This window comes from Thunnus albacares, chromosome 11 (assembly GCF_914725855.1).
Source record: "Thunnus albacares chromosome 11, fThuAlb1.1, whole genome shotgun sequence".
Taxonomy (NCBI): Eukaryota; Metazoa; Chordata; class Actinopteri; order Scombriformes; family Scombridae; genus Thunnus; species Thunnus albacares.
In genome coordinates this window covers 3,462,501-3,486,778 of record NC_058116.1, presented here as the reverse complement: position 1 = coordinate 3,486,778, position 24,278 = coordinate 3,462,501, and the positions used below count along the sequence as shown (strand labels likewise).

Below are 24,278 nucleotides of genomic sequence, written 5' to 3'. Positions count from 1 at the left end.
GGGACTGTAATTCAAGATATACCAGTCTGTTGCTTGTGACTTTATGGAAGTGCAACACTCCAGTAAATCACTGGGATGCCCTTTTTAACAACTCTAGCCTCACACACCAAACCACTAAACAGGGGCCTGTTATGTCGTACTATATTTTACATTAGACCTGATGTCCTGCAGCTGAGAACAGCAGAAAATGTTTCAGCTAAGTCATTAATAACACAATAACAGCTAGAGTCTCTTTCTGCACTTCAACAGTCGTTGTGACAGGGTTCCATCTAAGCGGGGCACGGATACCAATTTCTTCACAGACTGTAGCCTCCACAGAAAGCAAATAATGGACCATAAGAGAGGCTGAATTTTGGGCCCGGCTGTGATAATGGAAGCAAACTAGTTAACTAGAGTGCAGCCTGTATGTATTTGGACAGTGACATGTTCTCTTGTGGCACCTCTCTACTCAAGCACACTGGATGAGAAACGAAACGGCAATCACAAGGTAAAAGGAGTTTTATGAGTGTTCGAGATGTCTACATCCATACTGGGTGAAAAGTGGAGGACACAAGGCTTATTTTACCTTTAAGGGACTGTGTTGGGGAAAAAAATAAATAAATCAAAAAACAAAAGGGCTACAATTTCTACACAGTTCATCAGATGTGGATGTTACCACCCTCAAATTAAAGCTGAGAGTCAGTACTTCAATGCCACTGTTTCATCTCAAATCCTATGTACTGGAGTGCAGAGCGAAAAAGGTGTCTAAATACTTAGGAACTGCACTGCAAGGAGCAACATTTCCGTGCCTTTTCTTTATGAAAAGATCACTGAAAGGCAGTGATGGAAATGTACGAGACGACTAATGTAAAAAAGAACAAGGCAGGTTGAGGAGAAGTGAGCACAACACAAATACAAATTTAACTCCGGCATCGATGGACATCACAGATCGATAATGTCCAACAGCAAAAAGTCATCGAGAGGTACGTTTTCGAAAACCTTATTAGCCTGTCAACGACAGAAGAACAACAGCACTGTTATTCTTAAAATGTTCATTTTAATAAGGTGCTGGAAATATCTGACAGTCACATTTGTTCTTTTTCCTTTCCACAGAACAAGGACATTTATAACCCAAAGCCCAGGAAACCACAGAGTATGTGCTGTGAAGAACGTGACCTTTAACAATATATACAAGCTAGTCACAGTGTGGAAGAGAGGGAGGCTGAACGCACCGCACTGAGCAATTAAGGCAACACGTCAAAAGGTAAAAGACAAACCTTTTCTGTACAAGGAGAGTAAAAAAAATACAAGCACCAGGAAAAACATTACAGAGCCTCCTCGAAGCCCAGAGGAAAACACATTAAAACAATTCATATATCTGCTGTGCAATACAAAGAGACATAGAGAAATCATGGACAAGTTAGAGAATGTAAATGACAGATGTTTTTCATTTGCCTTGATGTGTTTCTTTGTGGTTATGTCCTTCCAGATCTGAGTTCTGTTAAAGCTCAGGTTTTATCAGTTAAGGAATCCAAAAAAAATAGCTACTTCCCTCTTTTTCCCTTAAGGTTTTTGTCAGTAGACTTTCAGTTGGCGCAGAGACACCTGCTGGTGCTTTGCAGTGGGAGCAGCTTGGCAATTACAACACGACGTAATCCTCATGTCTATATAATAAAATAATCTCCCTCAGTGTGCCTTGGCTGTGGTTTGCAGTCGTCACCAAACATCCTGTTTTAGTGAAACTGGGTGTCATTTGTGTTAGTGTTGAGACAGTTCCAATAAATACTATCAGACTACTGAGGACAACTGAAATATTAAAAACAGTAAAAACAAATTAACATTATTAGATTTAAAAAACAAACACACAAACAACAAATCTCTTGGAAATTGACATTATGAATCATAAATAGGCTGATGAACTTCTGAAATGTGAATGTATAACAGTTCAGGGAACTTTTCCACATGAACAGTTCATTGGTGAAAAAAAAAGCGCAGGCTCATCCAATCCCAGCCCACGTCTCTGGCTGACATCCAATCATCAGTGTGGTTGGTAATTTCTGTTCTTGCATAATATTCATCTTGAGAGGGTAATAAAATGTAGTTTCCACTGATGAGCCCCGACTCAGCACAGCCAGGCCTGCTGATTGGCTGACAAACCTGTCCCATTATAATGCTTTACTTTCTTGTTAGTGGCCGACACTCAATGCTGATCTGGAGTCAGCTCGTTATCCAGCTTCAGGACAGTGTCCAGTCATTTTAGAGACAGTCGGGGAGGTGAACCGAGCAGCCACACGGGGGCGACACTGAGAACATCTTTAAATATTACATTATCTGTAAACAACAACAATTAACAGTCGGTCATGCTGCGTTTGGTTAAAAAAAAACTAACCGTTCACAAAAGTTTTTTTTTACATACAAACATAGACTGACATATAAAAACAGGTAATGATGTGTTAGTCATATGGCCTCGAGTCAGTATAAAGAGTAAACATTGACGCTTCTTGCTTCTTCTCAGCAGCCATACAACAGAAATGCATCACCACCGTCACCACATTTACATCCTAAAATCTTACATCTTAAAAGAGTGTGGGCTTTCCACATTATCTCCCTTTTCTCCTCGACTTTGTGCAAGAATAATTAATCAGTTCCTTTATTGTTAACGTTGTTTTTGACCCGTGGGGGGGGGGTGTCACACAGAGACAAAGACGTCCAGGTAGAGGCGGTCGTAGGACTCCCTGAAGAAGAGGATGAGGACGAGGCTGAAGAGACAGGAGCCGGTTAGACACCAGTTCAGCCATGACAGCTCTGTGTGAAGAAGAGAGAGAGAGAAAAAGAAAGACATGTTTGGGTTAGATTTTAAGTTGTGTGCTTCAGCTCGGATCCAGAACATGATACATTGGGAGGGCAGGTAGGATGACTTTCAGACTTTTTTAATTAACTGTGTATTTGTTTGCCTTTGTTTTTCTTTTTTCCACCTTATTTTTTCATCTTTTCCTCTTGCCTTCCATATAAAATGAATATAGACTATATTGCCAATAGTATGTAGACACCCCTGTCTACTGTGTAGTTTTTGTTGTGGTTTGGTTTTTCTGGTTTGGTCAAGGCTCTTTAGTTCAAATGAAGCGAAATTTTACTGTCGCAACACATAATGATATTTAAGACAATCATGTTCTTCCAACTTTGTGGCAGTGGTTTTGGGACAATGTTCCTGTGCACGAAGCCAGCCCCATAAAGAAATGGTTTTCCCGGTTTGGTGTAGAAGAACTTGACCGGCCTGCACAGAGCCCTGACCTCAACCCCATCCAACATCTTTGGGATGAACTGGAATGCCAACCATGAACCAGACATTATTGCCCAACATCAGTATCCACACACTTTTGGCCATGTAAAAAAAAAAAAAAACAAACCCAAAACATATGCAACATTCAGTTTCTTTTACACTGTAGTGTATAAAAGGACAAAACATAAAATACATACAGCAGATCAAATTAATTGTCACCTAGGAAAAAAGATGATACTGAGAGAGTATCTGAACAGGAAATGATGACTGAGTTCCTAACCTGTCTCTGTAGCAAGGTACAGACCACAATATATGACCACATGGTCCATCACAATGAAAAATGATTCATCTACATACATCCATTAACCTACTGGGAGTTAGTGCCACTGAATAATGTATGAGTGTTATGGCTAATCAATAGGAATTCCAGACATACCATAAGAACATCCTTCTCATGAAAGCTGTCTTTCATAATGATTCTGAATAATTCAATGATATTGGCAGTGTTCCCCATTATCATTGACCTACACTTGAACCTAAACATGGTGCAGAATGAGGTGTTCTATTTTCACAGCTCTGTTCGAGCTCCATTAACCACAGGAGAGGTGCTCTGGCTGTCTGCAATAATGCTGAATCTGGAGGGCAGATGGAGAGTCCGCAGTGGCACTGAACCATCGGCATCTTAACTCATCAGCACACAGACAAATAAGCTCTTCTTCTTGTTCAGCCTCTGTGACGCACGCGCTCAGATTCACCACAGATGAGCATGCAGCCACACCCCGACACGAGAATCAAGTCTGAGCAAAAAACCAAATCAATAAATCCCTTCTTCCAAATGCATTAAGTAGCTCTCCCAGCGAAGCCGGCTGTCTCAACCACACGCACAAGTGTTTGTCCTGACAAAGACATTAAGCAGAATCTACACTTCTCAGTCAGGCCGGAGGATGTGGTGGCAGCAGGCAGCTGCTTGGGTCCTGATAATAAGCCAGACTAAACAGAGAAATCAGGTCGTAACACGACGTGGAGACTTGAGGGCACCCGCCAGTACAATGTCTCAACTCAGGCCGCCTCCGCTTCCATTCCAATCGACTGGCTTTTCATAACATCGTCAATCAGCTGCCCTGGCCTAAAGAGAGCGACTGATCAATGCAGGAAGACACCGGTGCTTGGACTGCATGGCGCGGCCTCTTTATGGTAAATTATGAGTTTTGGGTGTTTAATCGCTCACCCACTTTTATGAGGAGAAAGAATGCAGGGTTAGAGGTGTGAAGATGAAAGCAAAGGATAAATCGTGGCAAAAGGGGAGGTGGGGAAGGGGTTTGAGAGGGGGGGGGGGGGCGTGAGGGTGTTTGCGGCGAGGTGTCGAGACTCCTGAAGCAGCCTCATTAATCAGGAGTGTGTGAGCCGGACAGCAGGAGACCCGGCGTGGAGGCGGGTTAATGGAGTTGTGTTTATCTGACCTGCCGTCTCCTCGTCTAACTCTGTCTTACTTTCGCACGTGTACGCCCGACAGAGAGTCGTCCATTTAAAGTTGGAAACACAAAGTCTGCCTCTGTGTGTGTGTGTCTTTGTGTGTGTGTGTGTGTGTGTTTGGGCCTCCAAGCCTTAAATGAATGCTAATGCAGAGCTTGGTAATTGGAGTAATTCAATCAGGTGATGTGGTAAAAATGGACAAGGAGCTCAGTCGCAGCCCCTCTGATCTCAAAGGACATGCCTGGAGCAAAGTTTGGGGGTGATACGCTAAAAGTTTGGCTGAATGGGTAAGCTAATGGGAAGCGGAACAAAGGAGGAAGAGAGAAGTGAGAGGAGAAGAGAGAAGATTAGAGCAGATGAGATAAAAGGAAGGAGAGGAGAGAGAAGTCACTTAGCTCTGATTCTGGAGGCTCCTCAGATCACAGGTTTGCTTTAAAGTTGTTTATAAGATTTTAATGAGCGCTGTTGAAGGACAGATTTATCTGGCTTGCACTGTGTCACAGGCTGGTAAACTTTTCTATAACAGTGAGGAGCCACAGACTCATGACATATATATATATATATAAACTCCAGGCTGAGCACTACAGGTGACTGGGCTCAGTGGCTGTGAAACACTCAAAAACACCTGAAAATTTGATTTTTTTTTGTTTTTACTTGTTTTAATTAATTTGATGGGTAGGCTTTTATATGTATTATTATAACAATTTGTAAAGTTTTTAAAATGTAGCTGAAGAAGACGGCTGTGATGATGTGAATATTTTTTAGGTTATGCTGTTCTTTCTTCATCTCTCTTTAGTCCTTCCTTTTCCTCTTCTTCCCCATTTGTACAGTGGTCCTGATGGTGATGCTATGGCAACCACCAAAAGACCAAATTTTGACAATTAATCTAGAATCTGACTTGTGTATAACAGCTTTGTAAATTTCATGCAATCTAAAGGACAGTGTGTTTAATTATAAATCTGTGACTAAAACTTGCAAACTTGTTTATTCCAGCTGTTGGGATAGTGTCTGTTGCTGCACACATCATCGTTACCATGACGACCCACACTGGATGTGAACAACTTGCCTCTGCCACTTCCCACCTCTGTGGGTATAAGCCAGCAAGCTACAAACATTGTGTAAATAAGTGACCTAACAACATTCTCAAACAATTTACACGACTTTGTGCTGAGTAGCACTTTGGTTTTGTTTGTATCTGTAATCTTGGAGGCACAGGACATAGAAGAGATGATCATGGAAACTATAATAATTATCTCTTCCTCCAAGACTAAACCTCCAGTCACACCACTGCATCACCTTTTTGTTGACAGGTGGAATTTGGAGCTCATTGGCATAAAGTTAAAATGTTTCAACTTTCCTCCCTTCTTTGAACTGTTGATCAGTCCTGTGTCGTCTGCAAAGAAATTCACTTACGACCCAAAGAAAATGCATAGAGCTGAACTTTGCGTTGTGTTCAGAGCGTCTTCATCGTTAGACCTGGACAAGATTTTGGGGCCTTTATACCTTTATTACTAAGTTAAAGTAGAGAGGTGACATGAAATGAGGGTGGAGAGACACTGAGAAACCATGCATAGAACACTAAGACATAGTTGTAAATGCCATGTATTATACAGTATGTGGACATTGTCTATTTATTTGAAATTCAAAAAACTTGAATTTTGACTTAATCTCTTGACTGAAATACATGACCAATTCAGTATGTACAGGATTTTACAGTATTTACAGAGCAAGACATTTGAACACATGTTTTCAAGCTGTTGAATTTTTGACACTTTGTCTACATTTTCTCTTTAAATCTACTCAGATTGTAGGAACCATTTTCCAAAAGCTGAACTGAAAACTGAACCTATTGGACATCAGCCACAAACCACAATCCAAATGATCAGTGGTGCCATAAACTATAGCTGGGTCTCTTTAACAGTATGAACATATTCAGAGGACATCAGTGTGAACACCGGACAGTTCATCATATTAACAGCCTATTACTGCAGCTGCCACCGTCAGCAGATTGCCGCTGCAGATAGACAGACAGACACGTGGGCTGACAGGCCTCTTATGGCCTTAATCAGTCTTAATTGAGGTCAGTGCAGCGTTGTAATTAATGCGGTTCAGTGTCTCCTTTATGGCTGCGGCATTTGTTTGAGAAGACTGAGGTCACACCTGAAGATACATGGACCAGCTTCCCGTAAAGAACAAGATCATCCATCATGAAATGACCACTTCATCATTACGATGCATGTGGAAATATTTACTGTGGATCGTCAGGTTGGTAGCACACCTATAATAGCCACATTCTTCAAAATGACTGCCAATATGTGTATGTGTGTTTACTTCATGTGTGTATACACAGATTCCATGTGCTGCTGTTCATTTATTCTGTCAATGTTGCTCCTCACTCATAATTTAAAACTCTTCCAAAAAAAACAAACCAAAGAAAACAGCAAATGAAAAAGGCCTTTATTCTCTCAGGAGTGACTGAGCTCTACAAAGAAATGTTCTTTTTTTTTTTTTTGTTTTGTTTTTTTTTTAAACACCTCCACAGACTTTACGGGGGGTTTAAAAAGTTACTCTGCAGAAGCATTTTCACTTCAGATGAGCATGCAAAGTTTAGCAGAAAGGAAAAGAAAAAGTTCTTGGGACTAAAGAACTGCAGCAATTATTTCTCTGTGCTGAATAATTCCTGCTTCCCCCTATGCAAGAAACTAACAACTCACAGCTGAACGGAAGCTAAACGCCACCCATCCGCTCCCTCCTCTTCTTCCTCCACAGAACTTTTGAGGCTCTTTTTCTGCACAATACCTCTCTGCTGCTTTGTATTCCACCCGGTGCACTGCGCTAAATGACACAAATACACTGCAGATGAAATCGAAAAAGAGCAACAAGCGCAGATATATGGCCTGGAGGCTCCATTCATGTTTTCGAGACACATGGCTCAGAGACTTTGAGGATTTTTTTAAAACACAACAACAGAGTCAAGAGGCCAGTTAGGACTGGCTGAATCAAAACCAGCCTCTCATGGATATTAAAATGGACAAGCAGGTAAATTCATAAATGCCTCTCCGCTCACAGGGAAAAGGAAAGTAATTCAGAATGTATAATGAGGCAGTGGGCAGCCAAAAGGAAAACCCTAAAATGAACTTTAAACTGGAAATAGATGGAAATCTTTAATGGCTGGGGTTGCCAATTTCAAATATCAGGAGGTGAAAGCGCTTTGAAAAGACGAGCCTCATGCAGAATTTATCAGTTTTGAAGTCTGCATATTATTTGCCACATCCATAATGGGACCACGGAGAGGAAATTAGAGTAATGAGATGGCCCACTAGAATGCTTCCAAGGGGAATTTACATAATAATCAAATTAATCTTTGCAGGAGGGATCTCTTCAGGAGAACAGAACGCAGCTGATTTCTAAACACGACAGGAAAAATGCACTTTTTTTAATTCCCAGGCTTGAGTGGCTGGATGAGTCACCGGCTGAGCGAGTAGGAGACCTTCTATCTCCTCATCTTCTATTGTGGTATATAAAATAGAAATAATATATAATTAGAACATATATATATATATATATACTCTGCACGATATCTTTTAACCCAACATGAGCAAGAAGCCCTTAAAGTGCGTAGAAAAAGTGGAAATTTTTCTACATTTCCATGACAACTGGGCAAACTGCATCCGCTGATGAAGATGATGTGATATGATTGAAAGCTCCACAACAGCTGCTAAAAGGACTTTGTATTTAGATTGTTTTGCCAACTACTGTTTCTAAAGTCAAGAATAACCTCAGACATGCAGAATACATCATGATATAAAGATCCAATAATCAACACTGGCCAATGCTGAAAAAATCTGATGTTGTGATATTTCACAAGAACTTCCTTGATATCAATATATACTTCAAGAATGAAAGAATATCACAGATGTAATAAGTGAGAAATTTAACATTTGATTAATAATTAATAATGAATTGTAATGGCAATGTACTGTTTCTAAAAAACTTCATACTTCTTACAACTTACTCATTGGCCAACACTTATACAGATACTACTATCAGTGATGTCCTTTACAGGTTGTCTTTTCTAGGCCTTCAAGGCTGCATTAGGCACTCCCTAAAGTACCAATAACGATCCCCACTGGAGGCCTACTGACCAATGATATCAGCATGCCTTATATTATCAGCTGATGAGGCTGGAGATGTTCTATAGTTTTCAACAATCTATCATTGTCAAGACTCACTAGAGCACAAAGTGTGTATTAATCTGCATCTGATAATAGTCTCCAACAAATGCACTGTTTGAGAATTGTTTGCTGAGAAACGTCAGTGCATAGCATGACACATGAGCCGGTACGCGGGCTGTGTAGATTAGCTGTATTGATTAACATAGAAGTGTTCTGTTCCGTCAGACTCACAACACGGATGACTGAAAAATGCGGCTGAGATGCTTTAAGTGTAGACAGCGTGTTAGAAAGTGTTGATAGAGACAGAAAAACGCATTGTTTTAATCATTTCATGGGATTTGCTGACAAAAAGAAAAATTTGGATTAAGCCAGCCTTATCCTTGAATATATCTCACTATTATAAAAAGCAAATCCAAGAGGATACTGAATCTTGTATGATGATACCCATATTACATTGATTTATTGCACCTCCCAGCTCATACAGACCTGCAGACAGTGGGTAGTTACCATGTGGCAGAAACAGTAGACTTCAGCAACTCGGCACCTATAGACAATTTGTGCTAGTAGGTGATTGGTGGCAATCTCCCACTCAGGTAGTCATCTGCGAGCTCACGTATACAAAGACGGCATGCCTGCAGCGGTATGAACTTTCTGACAAAAGAGCTTCCACGCATCCTATTCTATTACACCACTTCAGGGTAGGAAGTGAAGAAAAGAGCAGCAAAAGCCTCCATCATCTCAGCTTGATCTTCTCCCCCGACTGTCGCGGGGAAGTTGTCACGATCCATCTCAGCACATCTGACGCCCTTCAGCTCGCCCACACAACCACACACACACACACACAAACACATGTCTACACTCGAAAAACAAGCACATACGTACGCTTCCTCAGAGCAACACAAACCACAAATTCATACTCGTGCACATACGTTACCTTCAGCACTGGCCAGCGGTCTATCATTCAGGACCACAGAGAGAAGTGCAGAGCAGAGGATACATCATGTATTCTTTATGAGTCCTTCTCTTGTGATTGTGTGTTCGAGTGTGTGTGTGTGTGTGTGTGTGTGTGTGTGTGTGTGTGTGTGTGTGTGTGTCGGCCTGCAGCTGCTCCATCTACCTCTATCTCCGTCTATCCACACCTGGTATCCGGCTGTCTAATCTATGATTTATCATCAAACTGACACACTACAAGTTCAGAGAATTTAAAACACATCGTTTGTCATCTGGATCACACTCACGAGCAATTTTCAAACAGCTTCGTCTTTGTTTGAGTTGTCCCTTAACTATTGTTCTTTTTACTGTGAAAATTAGTGAACTTGAATTAAACAAATCTACTCAACACTTTCCCTCTCAGATTCCCCTCTCAGCCCTTCATCTAGTCCAACTAGATGTCAATGCTTAACAAGATTATCCACATTTCTGTGCCTTTATCAAATTTGATAAAATGTAATAATGTAATGTAATAATACACCGATAAAAAAAACAAAACATGCACTTTCCAGACTTCTTTCTTGACAGCTCTGGGAAATAGTGCTTGACAAGATTATTTATCATTTATAAGAAAAAATAAGACTTCATCATCCAAGAATGATTATGACTATCTTGAGTAGCCCCTTTTTTTTTTTTTTTTTTTACAGTGTATTATTACCAACTAAGTGCAAAATGGTCTGGCAGTCACTGGTAACATTCTCCCCTTTACAAGCCACTTTGGCAGGAAAACAATCACAACTCAAGAGTTACTCTCCTCTAAAAATCTAGTTGGGTAAGAAAACTGTGACAGCAGTGGGTGAGTTTCTGAATGTACCAGCCAGGAAACAGAATCTTTTGCTCACACAGATCAGGAGACAGGAGGAGCCAAGATGAAGCTTGGGCTCTGCAAAGTTTTGATGGGCCGCTTTCTGACACCATTTAATCCAAAATATGAGCAACAGATGAATCCATGATCAAATTAATTGCAAGTTGTAGCCTTGAAATATGTCCATGTCAGGATATGTGACATGTAAATGTTTGAGACCTGCTGTTACAAGACAAACTGGTTTGAACTTTTTCTTCCTTTAGAATCCACCAGTCACTTTGGCTGCTGGATTGGCTGCACACACACACACACACACACACACACACACACACACACACACACACACACACACACACACACACACACACACACACACACACACACACACACACACACACACACACACACACACACAGTCATCGCAGCCGTTTTCTCCAGAGCCAACTTTATTTGTAAGATGCAAATCACCTCTTCGTGGCATTTGGAGGCTTCATGATCCTTGATAGCAACCAATTTTTGGTGCCCACAATAAAGCTGTTGTTTGTAGAGATGCACTGATTGATTGGCCACTGATCAAAAACGGCCAGTTTTCATCTGATTGGTCATGACTGGTGACCAGCTCTGATCAGTCTCATATTTATACGTAGCATATTTATATGTAGTGCTCACAGCAGCGCAGACGGTAACGTCACATTCACACTCACACTAAAACTAAGTGATATGAAGTGCAGCAGAGGCTCGCTGGCGACTGGTTACAGCACGTCGGCCTCCGTGGCTGATAGGTTGAGCAAATTCATCGGTATTTGGCCGTTGGCCAGTGCTAATTTCCATCCTTACCCGAGGGCCTCTGGACCTCACGGCTGTTCGGGTCAAACAAGAATCATATTCACCTGCACTGGCAAGACAACCCAGAAGGCAGGATCAAAATACAGTTGTCAGGCAGCAGCTGCCAGTAGCCTCGTAGCTATTGGAAAAACTTGGCAGAGGAGGAGGCTGGAGTTCATGAATATTTATGAGGGCCTGAAAATATATCTCTTATTTATTCATACAAAAAGAGTATAAGGAGGGTTTGTCAGAGATAGATTTGTCATTGCAGCTGATTGGTGCTGTGATGTGGCCAAACTGCAAATTGCAGACAGGTGGGCAAAGATCACAGAGCTGGAGTCATGGAGCAAACCATAGTCCAGAGTAGACAAAAACATTCACACATGCACACAAAAATGTACTCTCTCTCTCTCTCTCACACACACACACAGACACAGACACGCAGGCTCTTACATGGATGACTGAGCTCAGTTTACTTATGATTTTGCTTTCTCCTGTGAAAGCCGCAGAGACAGAGGAGAGGCAGATGACATGCTGTCCTCTCTGCTGTGGGCCCAAATTATTATATCAAACTCTGCCAGGCGGCCAACTCAAAGATAAATCAGAGGCTAAATTACAATCTGAAGGTTTTCTTTCTTTGTACTGAATGTGTCAATTGCATCGGAACCTAATTTTCCCACCATCCGCCTTTTATCGGCAGTATCTGCGGGGCTTGGAATGGATTTTTGAAAACAATGGGACCGGTGGAATTTGAGAGGCAGGAGAAACCTGCAGGGGGACAGAAGGCTTCTGAACGGAACAAAAACTTTTTCATGGCCAATAATAAGAAATATAAAAGAAATATTCAAGTTAAGCCAACCCTATGACTGGATGGGTCACCCATTAAATGGCTTTAACCAGGCACATACAAAATGAATGAATAAATGCATTTATATAGTGAAACAGTACTACAGCAACAGGGATTTCATCACATGTTGTCTCCTCTTTACCATACATGCAGCACTCACTGTCTTACCTTTACAGTAGAAGGTGAGGAAGAAGAGGAGCAGGCCGGTGACCAGGTTGCCCAGGAAGGTGACCACCCCGCAGGTGATGCCTTCAGGGACTGGGTACACCGTCTCAATGAAGAGCTCAAAGAATATTGGCACACTGCTGTTGATAAAAATGCCCACCAGGATGCAGGAAGTGTACAGGATGGCTGTAAAAGGGGGAAAAGAAACAACAAAAAGTTAAGATTTTAATTGGAAACTTTGATGTAACGGCATATCAAATCCCATCTGGGTAACTCTTTATAACTGCAGCACGCTGGTCAACTTTATGGAACAGCAGTGGTGATTTATGCCACCTTCCACAGCTTCCGACTGTACCATTTGTTCTTCGCAGCACATAGATTTATGACGGACTCTCATCCTGAAACATTTCATTTTGAATACCACCCCTTAAGGTAGCAATTTACTAGAAACAAAACCAAAACACTGTCACTATATGGATGGAAAATGGCCAGTTAACAACCGAAGCAACATGCCACATCCTCCAAGACCACAATCACCTTCACCTGAACATCATTAGTAGCAAGGTTTGTCCTTTGAACTGTGTGTTTCTTGGTTTCCTTTGTTTGTTTTTCATGTTACTATTTCATGAGTCCACTTTCAGGAAGGATCGGTTTGAGGCTGCAGGTGATCTGCTGGTAGAGGATGTGTGCATACAGTAACCAGGGCTGGGTGTCAATATGATACTTGACTTTCAGTAAGGATAACAAAACAATACTTTTCCATACCTTACTTAGACAGATAGAAGTCCTTTTGTAATTTACCAAGAGGCCAAACATGTTAAAAAATGTTTAATGTTGTCTGCAGCCGAACAAGAACAAGAAGTAAAAATGGCTAAATATGATTGAAACACTTCTCTCCCTCCTTTACGTTCATCTGATGGCAATTCAACATGTCAGCCTCATGTCTAATTAATCACCTTGGGTCACTTTTACATAAAAGTCATGACGGCAATCTTACTAGGTCAGACTTAGTAACATTTCATATTGCTTTCAACACGACACAAGTCTGAACGCATCACATCAAGTGCAGCAGCACAAAGTAAAACATGCAGAAAGAGAGAAACGTCTGTCTTGTTTAGCCTTCTAACATCACTCTTATAAATGTTATATCTCAATCATCATCTCTTATGCACGAAATCGGTTTAATAAATGAAGAAACGCTGTGAAAAGCCATTTCGTTGAAGAGATTGATCTTCTCTCGCGTCAGATCGCTCGATTCATGCAAAGAAATCAATATCTGGAGAAACTCTTTACATACATACAGTATGTAAGCAAACAGTAAATGAAAGAGTAGTAACTTATCGTCCTGTTAGTCAACGCTTGTAAATGTCAGACTTTATAAAACAGGCGTCAGAATTCTCCGTCTAATAACTTTAAATGATGAAATTGACAGTAGTGATGTGATTCTCATAATGGTCATTAATTAAGACTTCAACAGCTAAATAAGCTTTGAAACCTGTGAAAGAACAAAAAACTGTCTCAGCTCATGCAGCAGGTGTTAAATATCATGTAAGCATAGTCTCTTTCCATAAATGTCCTGTCATGTCTCAATAAAGTGAGGAACATTAACATAAAAGTCATCAATGTCTGAATGACAAAAGCCATCGCTTCCACAGAGAGAAGACATGTCTGAGAAGGGCTCCAGTAAACAAGATAACTAACTCACCTTACACTACTTGACAGTTTTCTCTGTGTTACGTATAAATTGTGAGAGAGCACTTTGGTTATGAGTTCCTATTTCTTTTCTAATACACTGCTGTTTTTAGTTGACTTGCACACTTGACATTAAGATGCAACTCATTTCACGGATTCTACAGAATATTAAAAATCACATTTCTTATTCTTTAGCCAAAATGCGCAGATGTCCACACATAAACAGATTGTCTCATTTGCTCCTCAAGCATGACAAAATTGTTAGTCTCCGTGCTGGCTACTGCTTGTTTAATTTGAGAGCACCTCTCGGCTCCGTTTTTAAAACTTTAATTCTGAATAGTACATTTTTAATTTAAAAATCATAATGTTCTGTCTGCCTCAATTTATTTCTCAGAATGAACCCTGTAGAGGTCACCTTTTTGCAAAGCTTTGTGTAATACAGTTGTGTTGCTACTACACACGGCATGTCATTGTCAACTGTGTGTGTGTGTGTGTGTGTGTGTGTTCATGTTTGCAGAGCAATCAGAAAGTGTTCGGTATGTTTGGCCAGCTCAGGGTCTAGTCTCTGCTGCAGTCCTTTGGCCTCTACTTAAAGTAAAATGTGTGAATGTGTATTAGAGTGGATGTGCCGAGAGATTAAGCCATCACCTCTGGAGCATCACTACACCCTCCATCTCCCTTATCACAGCAGATTGGTCCAAATGAGCCCCCTATTAGCCTGCACGTCCCTTTAATCACAGTGCCTCTGAGGGCCCTCGCCTGCCCGCCTGCCTGTGACGGGGAACCCAGGCGCCACTCATGCAGCCATCGAAGGCAGCCTTCCCCTTCTTGTCTTTATTCAGTCCTAATGAAGCATTGATATAAAACACTTAAAGATCCTCTCCAGACTTGTATTAAGACGTATAAAGATACTCTGCTTGGAACAATAATGTGTGTCTGATGTGGTATTTCCACAAAAAAGTATAGTTATCGCTTTAAAATTCTTAAAATGACATTTACTCCTTCTCACTCATTAAAAATTCCAGAAAATATGAATATGCAAATATATTCATGGTGGCACACAGTAGTGCGGCGGCTTCTCCAGCTTATGGAGTAAAGAGTGTTAGGGACTCTTCTCTTAACGTGAGTAAGTATGCAGATAACATGACCAATGCAACTAGACCAAGAAGGTAGAGCCCAACCAAACTTCTGAACACTATCAACAACTCACCCACCTCACTTCCACCAAAGCCTAGAGCCGCACTCAGCAGACTGCAGCTCCTCAGGACACAATGCCCTGCAGCAGCGGACTGGTGTAGCAGACTACAACAGCTAAGAAGTGAGGGGAAGCGGTGTGCACAGAAGTAGAGCCAGTCTGTTAGCCAAGCTAAACGCTAACGCGACCAGGCCGGCTATTCTATCTAAACAGCAATATGCTGGACTCGGCTTTTCAACTCGATGGGTTGATACTCTTCTGTGCAGATCGGGAAAAAAATCAAGGAGGAAGACTCTACATATAATGATCTTTAATTATAAATGGTTGGTTCCTTAGATTTGTGACGTAGGAAATCCTGCCTGACTGAACCCGTGTTTTTGAGACTGTCCTTGGTACTCTGCAGTTTCAGAGCGGAAATGCTCAGCCATGGCATTCCTGATATTTTTTTAACATATGAAAAACACCACATGGACATGTTAACAAGGTTAAAACTTAAACTTAAACTTGAATTTCATTGGAGGGGGTCTTTAAGAGCACTTCAAACTTTGGACTTTCCCACTATCATAATTGAATTAGGCTATCTGATTCCGAGAAGGCAGTAGGAAATCCCTTGAAGGAAGAAGACACCTGAGGCCACAGGACTCAAAATATGCAAGGGGTCCAGTACCCAAGAAAGGTTGAGAACCACTGAGGGTGATATGATGATGTGGAGATGAATTACAAGGTGAGAGATGGAATCTTCTAGTAAAACATTGTTTGTTTAGGTTGATAACCAGCTGCACTGATTGTGTGATTGTTATTTTGCGTTAACACAAAAAAGTCGAACCTGGCTCACCTTTTGCTGCAACACAACGTGTTGTCATCAGGCAAGGCATTGGCCAATCACACACATGCAAGCACATATTCCTGGTGGAACACTTGTAACGTAAATGCTGTATTTCTATTGTTTACCTAACTAATGACACAATGAAAGATAAAACAGTTCATGCGGTGATAACTTTACAGAGATGTAAAATCATGTCAGTGAGTATAACAAACCGTTGTCCTGTGTTTTGGTGTCTGATGAGCCTTAAACGCATAAATCTGTTACAACTACAGTACAAACAACACACCCCCACCAACGCAGCCCCCTGTGTCGTCTTAACGCAGGGCTGTTTTCGGTCTGAATCCTACCAATAGACCCCACTAACAACCTCAAATTATTTAAAAAAGTTCTTTTTTTAAAGACTGGTCACAAGCTTGCAGAACTCTACAGCAGATTATACTGATCTGTGTGTGTACTACTGACCATCCCACAGTGGTTTAATGAGGGGTTTTGGCGGATTTAGTTGCAGCATCACACCACCCTCTTGTATGATATGCCAGGTGGATGAACGAGGTTGGAGGCTGGCTGCTGCACACTGCCAGTGTCAGAGATAAGAGGATGTGAGACAGAAAGAGAGTGGTGCCAGGGCCGGGGGAATGATGATGGATGACGATGGCTAGAATCAGAGGCTTTGAACGACACACTGGTATGCTTATTGGTTTGGCTTACGAAAATGCAGATAGGTCCACTCATGTCCCTAATGGGTTTATCACTGAGGTCTATTAATGGATCCATCCTACTGAATATGTACCAAATATACAAGTATTTGGAAAAAGAGACATTTTTTATTGCTTTGGCTCTGTACTCCAACACTTGAAACAGTAATTACATGATTAAAGTAGTGACTTTCAGCTTTCAGGGTGTTTACTTCCATACTGGGGGAACAGTGTATGACACTTTTTATACAAAGCCTTCCAATTTTAGGGCAGTGCAGATGGACAACGATGTATTTGTGAGGACCAGATTGATGGCAAAATGGCCCAAGCTGCCCAAGTCAGAGCATTGACAGGGATGATGACAAGTGTCCGCTGATGTCTGTGGGTCATAGACTTCAGATTTGACTGCAAAGGGTTTTCAACCACATATTAAAAAGGTACCAAGTAGAGTTTTTGACCACTAATGGTACTGTGGACTTTTGATGGGCAGGTCCGAGTTTTGGTTGTATTTTGTGTGTCTCAAAATGTGGCATAAACATTTAAAAATGTGGGTTTCCAAATGTTTTATGAGGAAGGAACTGCACTGAACACATTTGTGAGACCTCAAAGACTCACAGTGCATTTTGATGATAAATGTGAACTGTGTTTGTTTACATGAAAACCCAACAGGGTACCTTTAAATAGGCTGATTTTAATTTCTGATACCCTAAAACTGGGCAACCATGTATAAAAGGGCAACAATTCCTACTCTGTTAATTATGTGACTGTAAACACTCTCAAATGAATGATGAAAGTCAGCACTTTAAGCTCACACTCACTGTTACATTTCCAATCCAATGAGCAGTACAAAGCCAACACAAAATGTTTCACTGTACAAATAGGGAGGGCTATATTGTGTGTAATACTGTAATACATAGAAAACACATCTGTGCTTTGGTCCTTATCAAATCCATACGGTAATATATTGTGGATTATCCTGCATTTAGCAAATATATGCGAGCAAGACAGTGCAGTCTCCTAGCTGCACCGCCTGTCTGCAGTGTCACCTTGACTGTGCTGCTCCTGTGGACTCACCTGCAGTGGAGGGGAGGTGAGTGACTCTGCTCAGACAGGTGAGTGTGAACCAGGTAGAGGACAGTGAGGCACCTGCCAGCATTAGCACCAGGATCAGCTTCAGCATCCCCCGGATGGAGTCTGCAAACCTGAAGGGGATGACATCACTTAATAAAAACACTGAGGCAAAGTACAATACATATAAGATACTGATCCGGAAACACATCTGGACAAAAAACATACAAGGGTACTTAAGTGAGTAAAGACAGCGGCTTTGGAGGCAAGAGGCGTCCTTCATAAACACAATGAGCAGCTATGCAATTTCTCAATGTCTGCTTCCTCTGTGTGTCATAATCTATTACTTGTGACATGCATTGTTTCAGAGAAAGGCTAGATCATTTCTTTCTCCCACTTCTTTCTGAGTGCGTCAGTTGTACTTGTCATTACACACGCAGACACTATTCCGAGAGCTGATTCAATTTGTCTCACCAGCTAGGCAGGCAGACTTGAGATGCGCATTGTATTATATTGTGGAAGACAAGCCATCGGGCCATTCCCAAACTCTCTTAAGCATTGTGGTTTCTCTTTGTAGCCCTTTCAAAACCCTCATAGTTCATTAACTACCTTTCACTCCTCTGGGTATGCACATGTATGAGTGTGAAAGATTAGATGAAGCTACAGACGCCTGTAGCAAAGACAAACACTAATGACTTTTGTTTTGTTGCTCACAGACAAGATGCTTGAGAAAAGAGGGCTGAACTTGACAATGAACTTTAAGCAAGAATAATAATAACAAGAAGAAGAGTTGGAACTGGCTGATTAGTTCAGCTAGGTTGTGAAGTTCTGTCAGGATGCTGAGGGCCAGGCGATGGGGGGAAATCATCCTTTGGACAGATAATGAGAACATCTCCACTCAGAATGTTCCGGGGTAGCTTTTTTAGATGATATTAATGGGATTTCAAGTGCTGTCATCACAGCCTCAACACTTTACCTCCATGTTCAGTTCAGTTACATTCTGCATTTCTACCTTTGGAATTGAGATCACTGTTAGAGAATGGGCTAAGGGGCATTACATGATGGTTTTTGTCTGTTTCTTATGTTAAACAGATCTAAAGCTTTCGTATTGCTGTTACAAGCTGGTTTGCATTGGAAAAGGCAGTCTAATCAGAGGGCCAAGCGCTTTCCACTACGCAGAGATGTCTGATTTCTCTGCCCACAGCTACACCCCCTCAAATCTGCATCACCCATCTGCCACTGACTGGCTCTCATCCACAACCCTTCAACCATTCCTGGTGCCAGAAAGGGAGGAAATCCTTAGCTTGCACCCAGCCTAACCCTCATTTCTTTGCTGAGAGGATCACAGCCTGCTCCCCTGTATCAATTCCAATCTGATCCTCTAGGCAGAAAAGCCATAAGTAGCTTATTTCCTATACTCCATCTCTGATGGTCGCTGAGTCCACTGATAAAGAGCCTGGTCACCGATTGGCAAGATAAGTAAGGTGCGACACACTTTGAATTAAACTAATGCAATTGAGTAGAGTTTTGATTTTGAAAACCACCATTTTGACAACCAATAGTAATACAAATATCCTATCCTTATGACTTCTTGTATTTTTAATGCATAAGGCAGGTGACACTCCATTGTTTTCTTACATCCAACAATGTCATAAAAGGCCTAAAAGTGCACCAAATGAGTATTAATCCACATCTGAACATAGTCCCCCAAAACATTTCCTCCTGTTTGAGCAACTTATACTGAAACTACAGCATCCAGCTGTTTAAACAGGCTTTTGTAAAGATTTACACACTTCCAAACCAGTGGCCTTGTGGTTGACTGCCACAGACAGTTTAGTACAAAGTATTAAAAGACAGACTTTATTGGTTTTGGTCTTTTCATTGGATTCATTGACGGTAAAAAAACACTTTGCTGTTAAGGTTTGTACGTCTCCAGTAATGTTATTCAGAGCTCTGTTCCACTTAGTGACTGAAGAGGGTCATGTCATCTCATGAGGTAATGTCAGAATTAAAAGCCTATCTTTTACACTCCTCTAACAGGATTTATTGGGCATAAAGATAGCATCATTTAAGTCACACAGAATCAGATTCCATTTTCTGCTCTCCCAGTGCCTTCGGGGAATGATGAAATATCATCACGAGTATGACATTATCATTTGGACCTGTCTAGGTTTTTAGTGAGGGACCTGCAATAAATAACTAAATAGATGTAGACAGTATAATATGATGACCAGTATGCAGCCACAGATTGTCCCTGTTTGCAGGCAAAACAAATTAGGCAGTAGCTGATACTCATTTGTGTTTGCGCTATCTCATCTCATTAACCTGGGCTATTGTCTGTCTCAGACCTCTGTGGTGTGAAGAAGAATAACCTGGTTCTGTTTTCTGTCACCTCCTCCTCTCTGACCCCCTCTCCCTCCTCTTTGCTCTGGGTTTGTAATGGGAAGATAATGAGGGATGCTTGTTAGTTATTCTATCCAGCCTCCTCAATCTGTGAAAAAATAAAAATGTGCAGCATGGCACTGTCATCCAATCAGCTTCTGTCTGGGCCACACAATTAAACAGCTGCCAGATTGTTTGTCAAATGTTTCCGTGATGGGTGCCACACCTTGGAGCATCCACTGCTAATTGAACTTGCTGCATCGAGCTCCCTGCCACTCAGCTTTCCTCCAGCAAGACACAGGCAATGAAATGTTTGCAAGCAGCCAGTGTTTATTTGGCAAGTGATAATTCCCTAAAGAAATTTAGCTTTGCAGAAGTATTGAAAATGTGCAACTCCAACACCTGCAGCACAAAAAGCATCTGAAAGGGGCCGTTTTCTGCCCCGTGAGGCAAACTGTGCTCAGCATCAGCGCGGTACTGTGCTGGCTAGAGGCGTGCAGTAAGTCACATCTCAACATTAGAGATATACTTGCTTTTAACAACACGTTTGCGTGCACATGATGGCTGTCTGGCGTATCCTGTGTCCATTTGGAGCCTTGGTTGTGCATGTCCTCAGAAATTTACACGACACGTCCCCAAGATGAATGCAACGAATGCACATGAACAGTAGGGGCAGTGTAGGGGCAGTATGGGGATGTGACAGGGTCAGGGGTCAATAGAACATCTGTATGATGTGTCATTGCCGATGCACAGTGACAAATATGCTTGAATTAACAAAGAAGTAAACTCCTCGCGTGTTGCCATGTTTATTTTTTTACATCATGCTTCTTCTTCTTTGTTTTTTGACAGATTTTACATCGTGAAAATCCAGAAGTTTGATTTATATCCTTAGTTTTCTGGTGTGCCCTCTAGTGGGAACCCACAGTAATACGTGACGTACATAGGCAAGTATGTGAACAATTACATTCACGACGCAGCCATTTGTCTACGCGAACACATGGTTAAAAAGCAAGTATATCTCCAGCCTTAAGGGCTGCTAGTGGGTGAGACAAGGGACAAAGATTGCTCACTGCTCGGTTCATTAGCACAAGATTTCCTGGGAGTGTTTCTAATGATGCCATATTGTAGCAAGTGGATAAAGACGGAGAAGGAAAGTGGCAGAATTTATTTTAAAGGGAAAAGAAAGACAGAAAAGATTGAAGTTATTAAAGTATCTATCTGCTGTTCTAAAACAGGTTTCCAGTTGGGCCACCCCAGGAAGTTTTCATATAGAGGCTCACACCCCAACGGACGTCACCCCAGTAACTTAAGACAACTGATGAGTATGTCTGCTTCCTGTGGTGTAAAAATCTGATTTTTGTTTTGATCATTTTTTCATAATTATATAATAATGCGAAAAAGTGACTTTCCAAACACTTTCTGTATCAACTTCCATTTAATTTCAGGATGACTCACTAAATCTCACAGAGGGAACATTCGTATTGTTTATTGTTTTCTTCCAGTTTATATTGGCAGGTGAGAGCAAACTCGTTCACTTCCAGGTGCAGACCAAAATATGAGTCCTGGCCCTGTCGCTAGCAAACCACTTCCCCAAGAGTGACTGAGAATGCTAAAGATTATGTTGGTTAACTTAATTTTAACTATAGGAAATGACCCCGAACTGTGTAGTTTGATGGGTAAGAGACAAATGTTGACGTCTGACAGCCAGCAGATCATCAAGCTTGGAAAGTTCATATTGTTAGCGTTTGAATCCCCCTGGATGACACATTAAGGCTCTATCCAATAAATGTAACTTTTGTGTACTTTGGCAAACGCACTAGATACAATAAATGACTGTTTCTACCATTCCTGTCAACTGGACAGTGAGCATGGGTATTATAAGGGCCAAAAAACCCCAAAGAAGTCCACACACACCATATTTAGCAAATTCCAACAGTTGCACATAGAGCAAATGAAGTGTGACCAGTTGGCAAAGCTGAATTTTATTTAACTATCAACTGTTGCAACAAAGAAAGACTAATCAATCCCTCCAGTGACTCAGAGTCTCTGTAATCAACACAAATAATTCAACAGCTCTGTTTACATACACTTTCATCTCGTGCTGCAAACAGCTTCATTGATTAACAGTGGGAGTTATGGGCTCATTTCCCTGATTACAACTTTAAGAAAACACTGGGCCTGCCTGGAAGTGCTGATTGGGCCTCCGCCTGCGATAAACATATATCCGTCAGAGCAGGAATGAATCCCTTGCTTTTGCAGACTCCACACTTTGTCTTCACGGTGTGGCTCCCTATCCATCAATGGATGGCGAAGTGACGGTTGCATTAGCATTCCCCTCACTCTATCACAGTGTTGCTGCATTCAGATCATATATTAAAAGAAAGTAGATGAGATAAGGGGAGCAAGGGAGAAACCACCCCCTTTACCTCAACTCAACCCTCCGCTGTTCTTTAAATAAGATTTATTAGATATTAATAATGTTATAAACAGCACAGCTTGCCGAGCGTCAGGTGGATAGACTGAAGTACTGAATGTGTGACTACAAAGTGACCAGAGCTAGTCTCCCAGGAGGAAAATTCAAAGCTCCTAGTTTCTAATCTCGTTTGTCGGGTTGCAGAGGCGGAGGCAAGGCTATCACGCAGAACACAAATTGATTATTTGTACGTTTTACGGGTTAAAGGACATCCTCTGTGTTATGTGATGCTAGAATTGTATTTCTTCTGCAACAGATGGTTTGAAGAGCATGTCAACCTTCCTTTTAGTATTAAAGTTGTGAATTTAAGCAAATTTTTGGCATTGACCAACTTAACTCCTTTGTATAAAAGGTCAGATTTCCTTGAGTTGTATCCCTTCCACAGAGGCACGCGTTCGGCTGACATTCAGGTGGATTTGATCTATTCATCAAAGGCTCATTCAAGTAATTCAACTTGCAGCCAGTGTTCACCTGTTATAAATATGTCTGTGACTCAATTTTCCCAGCAGATCATTGCTTACTAAGTAGCATTGTGATAGTGGGAAACATGGAATCAGAACTAAGTGAAAGTGTCAGAAGTCAAATTGTTAATCTAAGTAAAGAGGGGCTTTCTCAGCTTCAAATCATGGCTAGACTAAAGGTTTCTAAGGGGGGGCAGTGCATGGAGCTCTAAAACTCTTTGCAGAAACTGGATCGGTTGTATTCAAGGCACGATCAGGCAGACCAAAAGTGACCACACCATCACAAGATCAATACATCAAGCTTAGTTCCCTGAGAGATAGAAAAGCAACTTCATCACAGATAGAGAATTTGCTGAATAAAGAACGCAAGACTCCAATCAGTAAAAGTACTGTCAGAAAAAAAAAAAAGGCTGTCTTGTAATGGTCTCAGAGGACGAGTAGCATTTTCTAGACCACTTCTCAAGAGGAGAAACAAGGCCAAACTAAGAAATACCAGCATTTCACAGTGGGTGACTGGAAAAAAAAAGTCATGTTTACTGATGAATCCAAGTTTGAGATCAATCTCAGTAAGGAGACAAACAGGACAGAGAATGATACCGCAGTGTATCAAACCCACAGTCAAACATGGTGGCAGGAAGTCTGGGGGTGTTTTGCCTACTCTGGAGATGAACACCTGACCATGGAGAAGTACTACTCCATTCTTCAGAGACATGTTGTACTCTCTGGTTTGCATCTTTGTGAGGAAGGATTCATACTACAGCAGGATAATGACCCCAAAACATACCTCAAAGCACTGCAAGAACTACTTTAAGACCAAAGGAGACCAACTTGTCATGAACTTTCCTCCACAGTCACCTGACGTCAACCCCGCTGAACATTTATGGGGGCATTTGAAGACTGAGAAAGTATTAGTATTCTGTGACATCACAAAAAGCTCTTTGGAACAT

At 41.4% G+C, this 24,278-nt stretch overlaps 1 protein-coding gene across 1 annotated transcript in view; it reads right to left on the bottom strand.

Moving 5' to 3' along the window:
- Positions 1-1,016: 1,016 nt before the first annotated feature.
- Positions 1,017-24,278, bottom strand: part of slc49a4 (solute carrier family 49 member 4) — a 55,795-nt gene continuing 32,533 nt past the window's right edge. The window contains exons 7-9 of the mRNA XM_044365065.1: positions 18,022-18,149; positions 12,543-12,725; positions 1,017-2,784 (exon numbers count right to left, since the gene is read on the bottom strand). Of these exons, the coding sequence (XP_044221000.1) occupies positions 2,669-2,784; positions 12,543-12,725; positions 18,022-18,149 (427 nt within the window). The 3' untranslated portion in view covers positions 1,017-2,668. The remainder of the gene's footprint in view (positions 2,785-12,542; positions 12,726-18,021; positions 18,150-24,278) is intronic.